This window comes from Sardina pilchardus, chromosome 13 (genome assembly GCF_963854185.1).
Source record: "Sardina pilchardus chromosome 13, fSarPil1.1, whole genome shotgun sequence".
In the NCBI taxonomy this organism is placed as follows: Eukaryota; Metazoa; Chordata; class Actinopteri; order Clupeiformes; family Clupeidae; genus Sardina; species Sardina pilchardus.
In genome coordinates, this window is record NC_085006.1 from 25109350 (window position 1) to 25126135 (window position 16786).

General features: G+C 39.2%; 1 protein-coding gene across 1 annotated transcript in view; it reads left to right on the forward strand.

Moving 5' to 3' along the window:
• The window catches only part of LOC134099824 (immunoglobulin superfamily member 1-like), a 175991-nt gene extending 166341 nt beyond the window's left edge, over positions 1-9650 (forward strand). The window contains exons 19-22 of the mRNA XM_062552843.1: positions 7835-8128; positions 8850-9173; positions 9246-9356; positions 9508-9650. Coding sequence (XP_062408827.1) covers positions 7835-8128; positions 8850-9173; positions 9246-9356; positions 9508-9602 — 824 coding nt within the window. The 3' untranslated portion in view covers positions 9603-9650. The remainder of the gene's footprint in view (positions 1-7834; positions 8129-8849; positions 9174-9245; positions 9357-9507) is intronic.
• The last annotated feature ends 7136 nt before the right edge of the window (positions 9651-16786 follow it).

Below are 16786 nucleotides of genomic sequence, written 5' to 3' on the forward strand. Positions count from 1 at the left end.
CAGGGATCACCTTTTGCCAGGGTGGCCATTTATTAGAGTCAAGGCTACACAGACTATAGGTGCTTCTCAACATGCCTACTCGATCCTCGATGCTCGATCCTCGAGGGGCGTTCCCACTGATCTATAACTAACACTGGATAGACTGTCATTGTTTTCGCCCCAACATTCTTTATGTAGATCAGTAAGGATCGAGGAACGAGGGAGGATGTATAAAAGCCCAAATGAGAGGCACCCAATGATACAGGGCAACATGAGGGTACCCTGCTGAAAGAAACAGCCTGCCTAGCTTAAGGTGGTTAGTTGGTTGACCACCCTATGATGGTTGACCAGCGAGAATAGTGGTTCTAATGAGAGGCCTATACTGAGTCAGTGTTCCAGACAGACACGACCAACAATAAATACTTCTGTGGTATTTCAGCGTTCTAGTGTGAATGCAAAACTTTAAATAATAATAATAATTAAAACAAAATAATAATGATAACTGATAACCCATTTTTCACCTGAAACAAGCACATCTTAATTTACCTGGCTTAATGTAGACACATCCTGGTCATCTAATGTTCCACTGACAAACTGCCCTCCTCTCCAGTGGTTCTTGTGCAGCCCAACATCTCTCTCAGTGCCCCAGATGGAGGGCTGTTCTGGGGGCCTCAGGGGCCAGAGGTGACCAGGGGCCACAGCCTCTCCCTCATCTGTTCTACTGAGCCACAGCACCAAGGAGGCTCCTTCCACCTCATCTTTGATGGGTCTAACAGGACCAAGCTCGCCATCAACCACTCAACCTCCTTCCACATTCCTGAGGCAGACTACTCCCACCAGGGCAACTACAGCTGTGTCTATGAGGTCACTGTGTCCAGCCGCACCTTCAGGTCAACACCGACAGAACCACTGACAGTCATCGTAAGAGGTATATTGGAGACTTACGTGCATTTGTTAGTTTGTTTTGCTTGCATGTTTACTTGCCTTGTTGCTTTGCTCTTTACAATCAATGTGCTGCTCCTCTTCCAGCATCCCTGGTTCCCATTGTATCTGGAGTGACTTCAGTGTTGATCTTTGTTGTGGTGATTCCTGCCATACTCTGCCTGGTGAAGAAAATGTGCTTGACCGACACGCCCCAGGAGAACAGTGATCCACCATGTGAGTCTGAAATGATCATCTTACAGTTACAGTGCATATAACTGTTCTTCGAAAACTAAAACATCATTATTATTCTAACTGCGTCTAATTTACGTTTGCATACAGACTTCGTTCAAGCATTACTGCATATGTCTACAAAAACATTTTGTTTTGTTTTGTGACCTTGATGCTTTTTTTTTTTTTAGATATTAACGAGAAACAAGCTTTTGTCCCTTAGCTTCAATGGGTCATCATGGTATTAAATTAGGGCAACCAAGTTGACTTGCAGCTATCAAAACTATAACTGAGACTGTTGGGGTATGTTTGGATGTCATGTAGTAGTCTCACAGATCCAGACTTGACTTAAGCAGTGCCTTGATCAGGGTAAGCACTTGACAAACAACTTGCATGTTTGTGTATCTCAAAATACGTCATTATGTGGCATAATTTTCATCTTAAAACTTAGTTAAAAACTGCATCTCTTCAGCACACCATATTAGCTGTTGGTAGAAAACTGACCTACACTCATTCTGTAATGTGTCCCAATTGTGACATAAAAAAAAGTGGGGTTTTGAAATATAGGCCAAATTTGCATCAAGTATAATTTAAGAAATATAGGTGACCAAATTGATATTATTTACCAGATGACATACCTCAGATATGCATCATTTTTATTAACAGCCTACCAGCAAAATGCATCAACTATAATAACTGATGAAGTAGTAAACTAACTGTGTAACTATCTATCTATCTATCTGTCTGTCCGTCTGTCTGTCTGTCTGTCTGTCTGTCTGTCTGTCGAGCTATCTACTGTATCTAAACTTTACCACTAATGTTTTCCATTAAACAGGTTGACCTCTCCAACACATTTTCTATGAACATGCTATGAAGAGTAGGCTACAGTGCAATGATGCAACAACTTCCTATACCGGTCATGCAGCTACAGTGCTATCATGTAGTTTGGCAGTTGACTTGCCTGGCTAATGAAAGCAAGGCAACATGCACTCTTCTGTTTCTCTCATTTTCGATGCACACACTCCTACTCAGTCAAAGAGCATGAACACACATACCTCTACCCTCTAGACATAATTATTGCTTTTGTTAAATGTTTGTAAATTGTTTAATAAATTATCACTTTTGGTGAAAATTTTCGTCTGCTTCCTCTTCTTATGTTGTGGCCTGTGGTTCAAATTGACAGGAGATCAAAAGGTTTAGCCTACTGACAAAAAATCTAAATGAGTGATTCTGTGTCAAATCAGACAAGGTTGTTACTATCTCAGATGTTGTTCAAACTTTGTCTTTATCATCAATGGGTCCTAAAACCAAGACCTGTGAAATATTTCTGTACTCTTCTGTGTCTTCAGATATTTTTCAGACCTTGAAATTCTTTCATTTTTACAGCTTGAAACTCATGCCATGTTTGGGCATTGACATTTAGACAAATATTTTCCTTAACCTCCCCAAATTTTCTAGGATGGAGACCAATTCATAATAAGCATTTGTAAACAATTTACAGTAATGTCTGCACTAAATGTCTCTTGACGTCCAAAAGAGCCCTAGACTTCTTAATTTTATTAATTTGGTGTCAATCACTATTTTATCTGGAATCAGCTTATTAATGTTTTCCCATCATTTCAAGTCTCCACAACAAATGACAAGGCATGTTTGTAATTACTTGTCATTTTCATGTGTATGTGGGGTAGTTAGTAGGGCCATGAAAATCCATGTGGAAATGGAAAAGTATATGGACATTTAGAGTGTAAAGTACCAATACCCATGTCCCATTCACAGAATAAATGCATGAAGTTACAGGTGTTTTGGGAACACCAAAATAAACTTTATTTTACAATAAAAAGAAAATCAGTTTCAGCGCCTCCTCAGGTGAAATACAGTTGCTCCATTGTTTATTGTAAATAAAAAAAGAAGCAAACAATGAGTATGTCACTGTAATAATCATAACCATAAGGTATTAGGCAGGCAATCTGTTGTGTTTTGTGAGTAAATACATGCAAATACTATATACATTGAATAAAGTTCTTAACAAATTCACATAGAGAGGTCTGAATGACAGCTAGCTGAACCAATTACCTTGCTTGGCTGTTAGCCTGGTCAGAACCAGGTATAGAGGTTAGGTGCATAAACAATTCCCCATGGCAACTTATGTGTCATCTATTTTGTGAAACCAAGTCAAGGCAAAAGTCATCCAGAATAACCAAAAAAATCCCAGTTTATTCACTTATCTAGGTTTTGTGAAAATACCCCTCTGTTTAATAGAATAAATAGAATGGTTTGTACCAGTATTGTTAAAGGGAATTTATCTTGCTGAGCTATATTAATTTTGAGATATATTGTAATTGATCAGCCAACATTTTTTTTTTTTTTATAATAAGTATGATGACATACTAATTTGCTGACATAGCTTTGACGACTTTCTTGACCACGGTGTGGGTAAAAGAGACTAAAAGGAACTGAGAAAGAGGAAGACATGCCCATTTCATGAAACTCTCATCAGAGACAAAGATGTCGATGGCTGTCCTCGCTGTTGTCTCAGGTACAATTATACTCTCCTTTCTTATCTGAATGTGTAATGTGAATTCCTCTGCCGTATCAACATATTTGTGGATGTTTTACCAACAGCAGTGGCACATTGTGGGATTAAAGGAGCTTCCCCCTTTATTCCACAGCCCACAAGAAATCCAAAAATCATATAATCACACAGATAAATTCATTTACTGATAGTTTTATCTGGAATTCAAATGTTTTAGTTTGTTTGTTTGTTTGTTTTTTAACTCAATTTCAATTTTATGACTGCATTGTTGGGATCAGTGTTCTATCCGTAGACAACATATGTCAACATATAAATATATAGAATTGTGTTTTTCCATTTTGGTTTAAAATGATTTCAATAAACTAAAGCTGTGCATTTGTGTTGCGAAATGTAACATCTAAAATATTTTGTTATCAAATATGTACAAGAGAAATAGTCCATTCTTAGCATGGTTGAACCTAAACTAACCCGTTAGCAAATGTGGATTTGCTCAGTTGGTCATTGTGGATAGAAGTTCATTGACGTCCATTTCCAAGGACATCATTCTCTCTCCTACCCCATCAACACACACATAATACTCACTAAGTAAACATATAAGTGTTGATGAAAAATAGAAAAGTTGAACTGGGAAGTTGGATATGGCTGGATAATCTAGAAATGAAAGCAAAACCTAAAGAGTTCATGCAATTCCCATCAACACACACTGCCCTTATTGGTAACACTTTATAATAACTACACACAATTCATCATTTATTAAGCATTTGTTACCTATTAGTTAATGGTTTGTTCATCATTAGTAATTTATTGTTCATGCATAATTCATCATCAGTAAAGCATTTGTTCACAAATTTATGAATGTTTTTTTCATAGTAAATAAAACAAATGTTTGCAAATACATGGTTTATACCTTATAAATAATTAAACAACCATTTATAAATGAAATCAGCTCCCTATCATGAACCAGTTACAAACTATTAATAAATGCTTTGATCATCATTTGTTAAGTATTACTCCTATGTTAATTCTCATACTGTAATTCATGACTAACCCAGGAGTTACAAGTGGTTAGTTAATGATTTTTGTGAGCTCATCTAAAGTGAGGACTGTATGTGCCTTGCTACATATTTACAAATGAGTTATAAAGGTTACAGTTGCATTTAATCATTGAGCAGACACTTTCATCCAAAGAGATTTACACTATCAATGAAATTAAAGAGCAAGGCCACAATGGCGGCACCCGGGGATTGAACCCCCAATTCTTAGGCTTACAGCATGGTAACCCAATGCCTTTTCCACTACACTACCCCTGCCCATGACTATTGTAGTTATAAATTCAGAAATATAAAACAGATGCGCGTGTTTGCTATGAACAAACATTTATAATTGTGTATTGGATTTGCAGATGAGAGTTAATTTAGGAATTATGCTTCAAAATTAAGAACACAGCATTTAATAACATGCTTAACAGTGTGTAGTAGAAGACACTCTTGCATAGTTTTCTGTGTTTTCAACTGAGCGGATGTTATGTTCTTCACTTCACAACAAACAATCAATAAACACCAGAGTAAAGTGACAATGTTTTTACTTGGTTAACTTCACTTCAGTATACGTCAGTCAATTATTTACTTGTATGCTTTAACTCTCTAACTATTGTATCAATGCGCTGCAGTGCTACATCAAATGTAGTCATACGCATAACAGGAAAGTAGTCCTCTGAAAACTACTAAAAGTAGATCCCATCTATTTTCTGAGTAGTAGAAGAGGTAGTGTAGTGGTTAAGGAGCAGGGCTTTTGTTCTGTTGCCTGTTCAGTTGGGGGTTCGAATCCCATCTTCTGCGGTTGTGTTTAATTTAATTGACATGTGTATGTCGCTCTGGATAAAATTGGCAGCTTAATGAATGAATGAGAATGTAGTATTTACAACTTGCAAATGTGTAACAAGGCATATAAAGTCCTCACTTTAGATGAGCTCACAAAAATCATTAACTAACCACTTGTAACTCCTGAGTTAATCATGAATTATAGTATTAGGAAGTGGTTAATAAAACATGTATTCACATCCTTACTAATCATTAGTGCATATGTAACAACTGTTAAATAATGAATAGTATTTCATTAACAAAATGTTATTACATGTTATATGAAGTATTAGCAACAATTTATAAATGTTTTAGAAATAGGCTTATTCACTATGAACAAACCAATCATAACTTTGTGAACAAATGCTTAAGTGATGATAAATTATGCATGAACAATTAATTACTAATGATGAACAAACCATTAACTAATAGTTAACAAATGCTTAATAGATGATGAATTGTGTGTAGTTATTATAAAGTGTTACCGGAACTCTACATTTATCAGAACATGCTATGGCCATATGTTAATAAGAACAGTCATGACTATTTGGAATCAGATTTTATCATGTACAGTATGTGTCACTTTTCATGATGAGCATGTGCAGTTGTGAATATACTAATCGTAATGTGCACATACAGTCACATTTGATTTTTAATCAGACACAAATGAGTGAATATCACTGGAGAATACCATTCAGCCCTCACAATTTCCATAATGTTCTACTATTTACTATTAGCATAAATAGCAGACATTCAAGTTAGAAATATAAGGAGCACTCACCTATTTTCAGAGATCCAACCTGTCAGGTAAATGCCCCCCTATCAAATTTCCAACCGTTTTTGAGGAAGCTGTCACTGGGTCACTATCTGGACTTTAGAAGGTGTAAATACTTGTAGATACTTAAAGGAACAGCATGTAGGATTTTGGCCAAAACTGGTACTTCAATCACTTTCAAAATACTGTAGAGTGGTGTTTCCACTCCCCCTCCCCCCCTGAGACAAAGTTGGCAATCCAGATGCCAAAATACTACAGACTCTGTGATTAGTAGATACGTGGAGGGTGGCGCATCAGGCCAAAACACACAATATATGTGAACATCAACATCAGAGGGCTGCAACTTCACGCTTTTAAATGACAAACAATATCCTGGCCGGACTACTGTTGTCTGTGATATAAACATTTGAAATGAGCATGATTTATTACAGTAATGTCTAGTTACATCAGCCATTTTATGATTAATTGAAATATATTTCTTACATATACGGTTCCTTTAAGCTTGTGCAGAGTAAGTAAGCATACTTATACAAAGACAATATGTTAGTAAGAAATTCAAAAACTTAAGCAGGGGAATTTCTCACCACTGAGAGGAGAAAGGAAACTGTTGCGCTGAGGATTGCCTTTTCTTAAAGGGTCAAATGTCCCAATGCACCAGGGTGGACAATCATTTTAGGGATGCAGTAATATACTGTATATACTAAACTCTTTTATTCTCTCTTCATAGTATTTTGTCTCGGTGTCACTTCAGTAGCTGGTAAGTGAAGTGTTTCTCCATTCAAATAAACTTGAGAGTTTTTGATTTTGAAATCTTTTTTTTTTAATCTGTAATCTGCAATTTCTGTAAAATCTTTAATCTGCTATTTGTACACATTGTTAAGACAGAGGCCACAAGAAGTAATACATTTGCCATTTATGAATGCAGTTACAGGGGAAATATTTAAGAGGTTAAATACTTTTTATATATTGTATTGTATTATAGGCACTGTCTTTCATTAAAGGTCTTAAATTGCTGTCTCCTCCAGGTCAGTATTCCAGACCCTACATCCGGCTCATCTCCTTATATTCAGCTGTCTCACCTGGAGAAACTGTTCGTATCATGTGTGGCGGGATTTATGACCGTCAATACAGGGATGTCTGTTTATACAGAAACGGTTCTTCCATCATGAGACAGTACAGTTACTACAGTAGCAGTGTGACCTTCACTCGTTTTATTGTGGATGTCTCTGACACAGGCAGCTACACATGTGGCCCCTGCTCTGGCTTCTACAAGAGCCGCTCCATTAGTATCACTGTAGGTGAGTGAATGTGAATTCAGATGGTTCACCTTGAAAAACAAATTGATACTGATATGAGCTGTGTAAAGCTGGGAACAAGCTAAATGATAAAGCAGCAGTATTAAAGAATATCTTCACTTCTAAATGGCTACCTACTGTATAACCCCTCTTTTAACTAAATTTGTAACAAGATGTGAAATCCTGCTGTGATATTTCAGTTTGTATTTCCATTTCCTCTGTACTGATTGTTTTGCACCAGTTGTACTACAGAAGCCAAGTCTTTCACTGGAAACCAGCAGAGAGGTTCCTTGGGGTCAGTCTGCCCAGATGAGATGCTCCATCTCCACACAGCACCAGGGTGCTACATTCACCCTACAGCAGCCCAATGGGTCATTTACAGAGACAGTGGAAGACACTGGAACTTCTGCCAATTTCACCATTCCTCAAGTGGACTTTACCCACGAAGGAGCTTTCTATTGCCAGTATCAAACAAGGGTTTCCAGACGTAATTTCACTTCCCCCCAAAGTGATACTATCAGCCTCTCTGTAATAGGTAATGCCATTTCACATTTGGACATATTGTTGTTAAGTAATGTTTTGAAGCGTCTGGACTCTGGATGGATATAAGGATATCTTCTTGTTTATAATGATAGGATCTTTAGTTAGGATATTGTTTAATATGAAACCATTAACATTCCATTCTACGGAAGCCCTGAACCGCAAGTGAAGAAAAAAAAAATTGAGATGCTATCTTGTTATTTCGAGATCATATCTCGTTATTTCAAGATAATATCTCATAATTTCGAGATAATACACATATGTAAAAAAAAAATAAGATTTTCTTTTTTTTTCCCCCTTCAGATATTATCTCGTTATTTCGAGATAATAAGTCGTTATTTCGAGATATTATCTCGTTATATTATCTCGTTATTTCAAGATATTATCTCGTTATTTTGAGATAGTTACTTTTATCTTGAAATTATGAGATATTATCTCGAAATAACGAGATATGATCTCGAAATAACAAGATAGCATCTCAATTTTTTTTTTCTTCACTTGCGGTTCAGGGCTTCCGTACCATTCCATAAAATTCCATATTTTAAGTTTTTCCCTTTCTAACTGTAATCCCATTATCACAGTCTTCTGTTCAATAATTACAATTCATTTTAAGCTCATTAAGAAAGTTGTCACCTCTATAAAGAGCCAATCTAGCTTTAAGTCACGACATGTCATCTCATATTAATCCTCCACTGATAAACTGTCTCCTTCCCCAGTGGTGCTTGTGCAGCCCAACATCTCTCTCAGTGCCCCAGATGGAGGGCTGTTCTGGGGGCCTCAGGGGCCAGAGGTGACCAGGGGCCACAGCCTCTCCCTCATCTGCTCTACTGAGCCACAGCACCAAGGAGGCTCCTTCCACCTCATCTTTGATGGGTCTAACAGCACCAGGACTCAGCTCGCCATCAACCACTCAGCCTCCTTCTACATTCCTGAGGCAGACTACTCACACCAGGGCAACTACAGCTGTGTCTATGAGGTCACTGTGTCCAGCCGCACCTTCAAGTCAACACAGACAGCACCACTGACAGTCGTCGTAAGAGGTAAACATCCAGCACCTGAGCCTTATTTGTTTGTTTGTTGTTTTCTCTTGTAATTCCCTGTTCCCTTTCCAGCATCTCTGGCTCCCATCATTGCATCTGGAGTGATTTCAGGATTGTTCCTACTTTTGCTGATCCCTGTCATCCTCTACCTGGTGAAGAAAAAGATGATGACTGTGGCACAGAGTGAGTCAAACCATCTCATTAATGAGATAAATCTATGTGTAGGACTGTGGTGCTGATTTTAATGTAACTTCTGAAATAACAAATATCCTAAACTATTTTTCCGCTTTTGCATTAACAATGTGTTGTGGCCTTCCACACTCCATTTTAACAGGTTCTGCACACAGATATGGATTTCACAATGGAGCTGGTGAGACACACGAGGAAGTAGAGAACATATATAGCTACGGTGTCCTGGAGGAAGACTGAATGTAGAATAACTATGTGGCCCCACTGCCACAGGCAATGACTATGAAGAGCATGATGGCCTCTATCAAAACTATAACTCAGAGTAGGTATGTGGATTTGAAAGCTGTTGTATCAGTATCCCACGACTCTGTTCACTTGTAGCCCTCCTCGTCCTCTGGCCCTCTCTGTGTTTTGATTGTCTCGGTCTGCCATTGTTTTGGTCCACAACATGCTTTTTAATTCTTTGTGACAATTTTGATCCCAACCTTTTCCCAATTCTGATTGTGTTATCCACTCTACTGAAACCTTGCTCTGTCTGTGATTCTTTGAGATTGATTTTGTCTGTCTTCTAGTAGCTGCCAACATGCATAAGTTATAATAATCTTTAAAGGTTTGATTTTTTGCATTTCTGATTATTAAGGATTCACATTAATATTCATTTAACTTGTATCCAGAAACCTTACTGTATTTGTCAATCATTTTCATTAGTTTATGTATCGATTCCACTGGTGAAGTTATGCAATGCAAATCAGACAGGCTAATAGGCTAACTGGAAAAAACACCATGCCAATCTCTAGCTATGGTGAAGGGTATGTGATGATGTGGGTATTTTAATTCCAAAGGCCAAGGGAACTTTATCAGGATGCATAATATCCTGGATCCATGAAATAGCTGGCCTTTAAAAATAAAAACATATATATATAAAAAACCTCCTGCTCCTATGGGAATTTAACACAAGGGTCAAATACTTATGACCCCTAGCATTTAAGGAAGAACATTTATTCCTCCTGCTCCTATGGGAATTTAACACAAGGGTCAAATACTTATGACCCCTAGCATTTAAGGAAGAACATTTATTTTTTTATAATACATTCTTCAATCACACAGAAAATTGGTGTCCCTAGCTGTTTTTACTCATTTTTTTAATTAAGGCATTAAGATCAATTTTCAAATGACGATTTTATATTCCTCTTTTTAGGCAACTTTAGCATGGTATCAAATACATATGCTCCCCACTGTACATGTCTTCAAAATATGTTATTATGTGGGATAACTCATATAATGATATTCCAATATGACATATAAAACTTTGAGACATGGCACCACTGCACCGTCTCCTGCCATCCAGCAGAGGTCACTGCACTCCAACACAACCTCACTTCCCTCTCACTCCCCTGTTGTGATAGATAGATAGATAGATAGATAGACAGGTGACAACAACGTCTCTGAAATAACTCTGCAACTCTGTCATGTTTATTGCGCTCCACTCATAACGTGCATTGCATGCACAGCCTACAATCCAACCGGTAGTCTAACTTCCCGCTCCCATCGCTGCTCTGTGTTCTATCCCATAATAACTCCCTGTGTCCTTAAGGTATATTCCCCTAATACTGAACATCACAAAGGTCAGGGGGGGTAATCAAGTTTGCGATATGAAGTCATGTCTAAAGAAGTATATGACTTAAAGGAAAACTCAAAAACAATGTTACAGATGCCCCAGGGGTAGAGCACTGTAGCTGCCTGGCTGCTCTATAGCTCTTGGCTACTGTAGGTTAGCGCTGATTAATGATCTCGTGACCTCAAGAAACAGAGATTTATGTCAAAAATGGCAAGAATTCTCCTTTTAAGAGAGAGGAGCGGGTGAAATGTAGGCTAACTAGTAGAGGTAGTGTCTGTGTGTGAGTGTGTTTGTCTGTGTGCGCGTGTGTGTGTGTGTGTTCTTTCTCTAATCTGCAGCTGTTCACATATTTACAGTCCCTCTTCCTTTAGCATGCACTCGCACACACACACACACACACACACACACACACACACACACACACGCACACACACACACACACACACACACACTCTCACACACACAAACACACACACACACACACACACACACACAGTCAGTGAAGTAAGGCACAGTAAGAGCCCTTGTGTCCAGAGTACATACTTCATTCCACATTGACATAAAAAGTCCAATCATCCAACCAGAGCAGGCTGAGGGAACAGTCTCTCTGACGGACGGATAGAGCCCTTTCTGTAGACTATCTAAAGAGCCCCAGTGCTGTCTATGCTGTGGGAACGACAGAGTTCAGTACATTGTGGAATGTGCTTGGCGTGGGTGGGTTTGGACACAGAGAGACCGATTACAGTTTTTGTTTTTTTGCAATTGCTAAGACACAAGAACTGCTATTTTTGGCACCGTATACTGAAACCACTGACTAGCTATCAAGCAGATTTGCTAAAAGGTTAGACTTACTTGGTCATCGTTTTGCATATACTGTATCTAAACACAGTTATACAATAGACTGTCAGTGATTTGAAACCTACAGTAAGTACCTCGACTAGCCTGGCTAGCGCCTCGCAAGGCAGGATGGGAGCACCCAGGCTACACCTCGACAAGACCTATAGCCAAAAAACAGCCCAGAGAAAAATGAAGTGGAGAAGCCTCCAATTGTGTTATAACAGAAAGGACCAGAGGAGCGACCAATTTTGTTGGGCGCTGGTGTACAGGGGTGGTAGGAGTTGTACTGACTGGTTATGGCCATGTGGCGGCGCTCTACTGACACTTCTGTATGAATGTATGCCGGATAGAGAAGAATGAATAAACGTTGGCCAATTGTATCCTGACGGTTGTCTCCTTGAGTATAGAGTACAGAGGAGCAATACAGGGGTGAGACACTTAACAAAAGGGTAGAGATTGCGCGACCTCTAGCGAACGGAAATGTGGAGGCTGACCACGCCTGCATACTTCATTCAAGACTGTTCTTTACCCAGATATTTGGTCAGAGAGGGTATTGTGTGTGATGCTTGCAGGCAGCTGAACTGAAATTACAATTCTGGTTACTGTATTGTTTTTACTGTAGTATAGTACTGTAATATTTGTGTAATTTATAGTTATGTAAAATGATCATGTCTGACATTTGGGACTTTGAGTATTCCAATCAAAATAAATTCCATTGTATCCCATAATATTATATGTGCACTCTACATGAAGAGTTCAGATGCAAAAGCCTCTAAAAGCCACTTCTGTCAAAAATGAGATAACGATGGTGAGTGAATGTTCTCCACACATAGTATACGTTAATGACATAATTTCACTTCAAAACACGCTAAACACCACACTCTTCCTGGTCTGAAATATTGATTTGTTGGCAAAATCCTGTAGGAGCCTGATACAAAATGCTCATTTGAAAGAGTTCAATTTAGAGGGCTTCGCATCTGAACCCTTCATATTTACAAGATGCTATGGAAATCCCCACAACAACTAATCGACAGTTTAAGCAGCTAAAAAGTAAAAAAAAAAAAAATAGTTGCAGCCCTAGCAATTCCTATACCTGTCTCTGTGTACCGCCTATCTTTAGATACCGCCACGTCGACAGAGTAAGTGTCTGTATTTGACTTTGTTTGATGGGCATTATGATTTGTAGACACAAGCATGCTGCTTCCACACCTTGTGTCCACTGTGTGTGTGTATTTGCTTCCACGTGCTCGATGGCACATTGGTCCTTGCGCATTCATGTGGTGGTATTTGAGTGTGTGTGTGTGCGTGTGTGTGTGTGTGTTTGTGTGTGTGCACGTGTGTATGCCTATGTGTGTGTGTGTGTGTGTGTGTGTGTGTCTGTGTGTGCGTATGCCAATCTCTCTCTGTGTGTGTGTGTGTGTGTGTGTGTGTGTGTGTGTGTGCACGTGTGTATGCCAATGTGAGTGCGTGTGCATTTGTGTGTGTGTGTGTGTGTGTGTGTGTGTGTGTGTGTGTCTGTGTATGAAACTCTGGTGTGCACACAGGAAACACACAGGGCGATCTGATGCAATATCACTCTCTGTTACAGTATCATGAGATAGGCCTGTCTGAAGCTTCCACAAATGACTCTCACACACACATCCCTAGAGTAAGGGGAAGCACAGACACATAGAGACCATTTACAAAGACACACATACACATACACAAACACATACGTGCGTGCACGCGCGCGCTAAACGTTCACATTCTCACACAAAGGGAGATCTGATGTAACATCATCATGTACTGTATTTCACTGTGACACATGAAATTACCACCATTGCAATCTTTCTAATGAAACTACACTACTGTACGTGTTATAATGTAGGTGTTACTTGTACACACACACAAGCACATATACACACATACAGTATAAACGTTCACATACACACAGAAAGGGAGATTTGATGCAACATTATGCTTATACACACATAGAACTAGCACAATTATAGTGTTGCACACATGCACACACACACACACACACACACACACACACACACACACACACACACAGTAAGCTTAGCATGAGCTGCTCAGGGAGCATGAGTCACTTGACAGACAGTTTCTCTGAATTCTGTGGTAAGCTATGGCCACGTGGGTGCTGTTGGAAGGGTCCCTGCCCGGCTATATGCTCTGAACTGTTTGGGGGTGATAATGTCAAGAGGTTTTCTGTCTTCCTTTATTTCTCTCTCTCTCTCCTGTCTTTCTAACTCTATCTCTCTCTCCTCCTCTCTTTATGTCTCTTCCCTCCTCTCGGTGTGTCTTTCTTCAATCCACCTCTTCCTGTATTTTACTTCCTCTTTACAAACACACACACACACACACACACACACACACACACACACACACACACACACACACACGCACACACGCTGTTCGGACAATATGCTGATTACTCAATGAATATCTTTTAAACATAGAGTCTGTGTGGTGTTTTTGTCTTCTGCTACATACAAGATATAATACAGTAAGTGGTGTCCAGAAGTGACTACGATAACTGATAACCGATAACTAATAACTAATGTCTGATAGCGATAACTGATAACCGATGATAACCGATAACCAATATCTGATAACCGATAACTGATATCTGATAACCGATAACTACTAGCTAATATCTGAAAACCGATCTGTAAGCGGTGTTCAGGAGTGACCATGACTGATATCTGCACGTGGTAAACTAAATTAATTTACGTATCCATCAACATATTTTTTTTTTTTCAAATCTAGAGCTATACAAGCCCTTAAAATGTGATTAATATCTGAACAACAGCCATATTATACAAGCCCTTAAAATGTGATTAATATCTGAACAACAGCCATATTATAAACGGGTCCTGTGTATTTGTCATGTGATGTGTTTAATTTCAGTAATGCCACGAGAGCTTGTCACTACACATTTATGTAGTAGGGGGGTTGGGGAGAGCCGATTAACCCTCCTAGTCACCACATTCCTGTCTGAAAAAAAAAATGAAACTGTTTTATCTAGGGATAGAAAGAAGAGGTTTAATATTCATATATAATACCACAACCCTCACCACTTCATACTGTTCACCTCTCTTCTGGATATCAACAGGACTGACAGCTTTTTAGCTATCTGGGAATCCAGCAGGCTGTAAAGTGCTAGTGGTGAAGAGAGGGGAAATGTAGTGAAATCAGGTGTGCTGAACGCTCACCCACCACACCACTGCTGATGCACTCTCACCAAGATATACAATACTGTACATAATACATGTGGCCTACTGTAGCTATATTCTTGCCTGATCCCACTGACAAGTGTTCACTTGTAGTGATGGACATGCATTTCCGATGCTACTAATGAGTAAATATTTACGATCAACATAAATATAAATACTGTATCATATTTTATGTTTTCATTCAAATCTAACATATACATAATAATACATGTATTCAGTAACATGCTGGTAAAACAAGGAACTGAGCTTTGCACAGTTACCCAGAAAGCACGAGAGAGAAAGCTCATGAGGATCTGGAAGGTTGCGGAGAGAAACATTCTGTAACTGGGCAGATGGTGTTCCATGGAATCTCCTGCTGGGGCTCTTGAGGTCATGGATGTGAAAGAGAACAGGAGAGAAAGATGTGAGGATGGGCGCTTCCTCCTCATTGAAATTCAGTGGCAATCACTCAGGCAAACCACGTCACATCAGCTATGACGGCAAGAGTGTGTGTGTGTGTGTGTGTGTGTGTGTGTGTGTGTGTGTGTGTGTGTGTGTGTGTGCGTGTGCGCGAGTCAATGTGTCTCAGGGGACAAGGTATTTCTGGCTCAGATCAATGCATTGTGCACTCACACATGCACATACACACACACACATACACATCTGCACAGACACACATATGCAAGCACACGTGCATACTCACACACACACACACACACACACACACACACACACACATTCACACATTCTATGTGCACACACACACAAACATATGCAAGCTCACACACACCTACACACAAGATACACATCAATGCATGCTTAAAAACCCATCGTGCACATGTTTCACACTGACACAGACAGCTAAGATTTACGCCACCCTGGCTCCCTATAGAGAGCCGAAGTCCCGCCCCTTCCGATTGCCTCCATGGGACCTATCTTTGGATTTTTTTTCAATGGCAGTCAATGGAGAAATATAAATTATTTTCTGGTCCCGATTGTCTTGTGCCTTGAATTACCCATATGATGTTTGTCAATTTTAATGACAATTTTTCATGTAAAGACATTTGAAAAGTATGTCGTAACTAGTGAATTACAACATTGTGAAAGATCGTGTTTCCAACGACTACAAACACATCAGTCGCGTTAGTGACGTTAGACCAATTCACAGCCACGGGCGCCAGCAACAGGTCTTATTTGAGCTTCCCCCTTGCCGATGAAAATATCATGAGTCAGAGGATTAAACACATCAGATAAGTTGTATTTCATTCATAGACTGTACAAACACTACTGTTAAGTGACTTAGCTGGCAGCAAGATGTAACCGTTAACTAGCATAATAGCTAGCTAACTAGCCAGCCTCTCGTTTGCTAGTTGGTGGCTCAGTTGGTGACGTGCATCGTTTGAGACGAGAAATGTAGTCCACTGAACGGATTCGCACAAAACTTAGATAACTTTTAAAGTCTAATGAAAAACAGAACTTTATTAATGTGAAAAATTATCTTTTAAATTCCCACACATCATATGTGAAATGCACGGTCCAACTCGAACGGGACCAAAAAATAATTGTTATCTCTCCATACACTCCCATGCATAAAAAATCGTAAAATAGGTCCCATAGACCGGAAGTAGAAGGGCGTGACTTCGGCTCTCTATTGGAAAAGTGCTGAGCAGGGACCGCTGTTGATAATTAACAGCTCTTCCGTCCGCCATCTTGGATTTTCTGCGACTGGAGACATTTTGCCAGAGCCCCTTTAG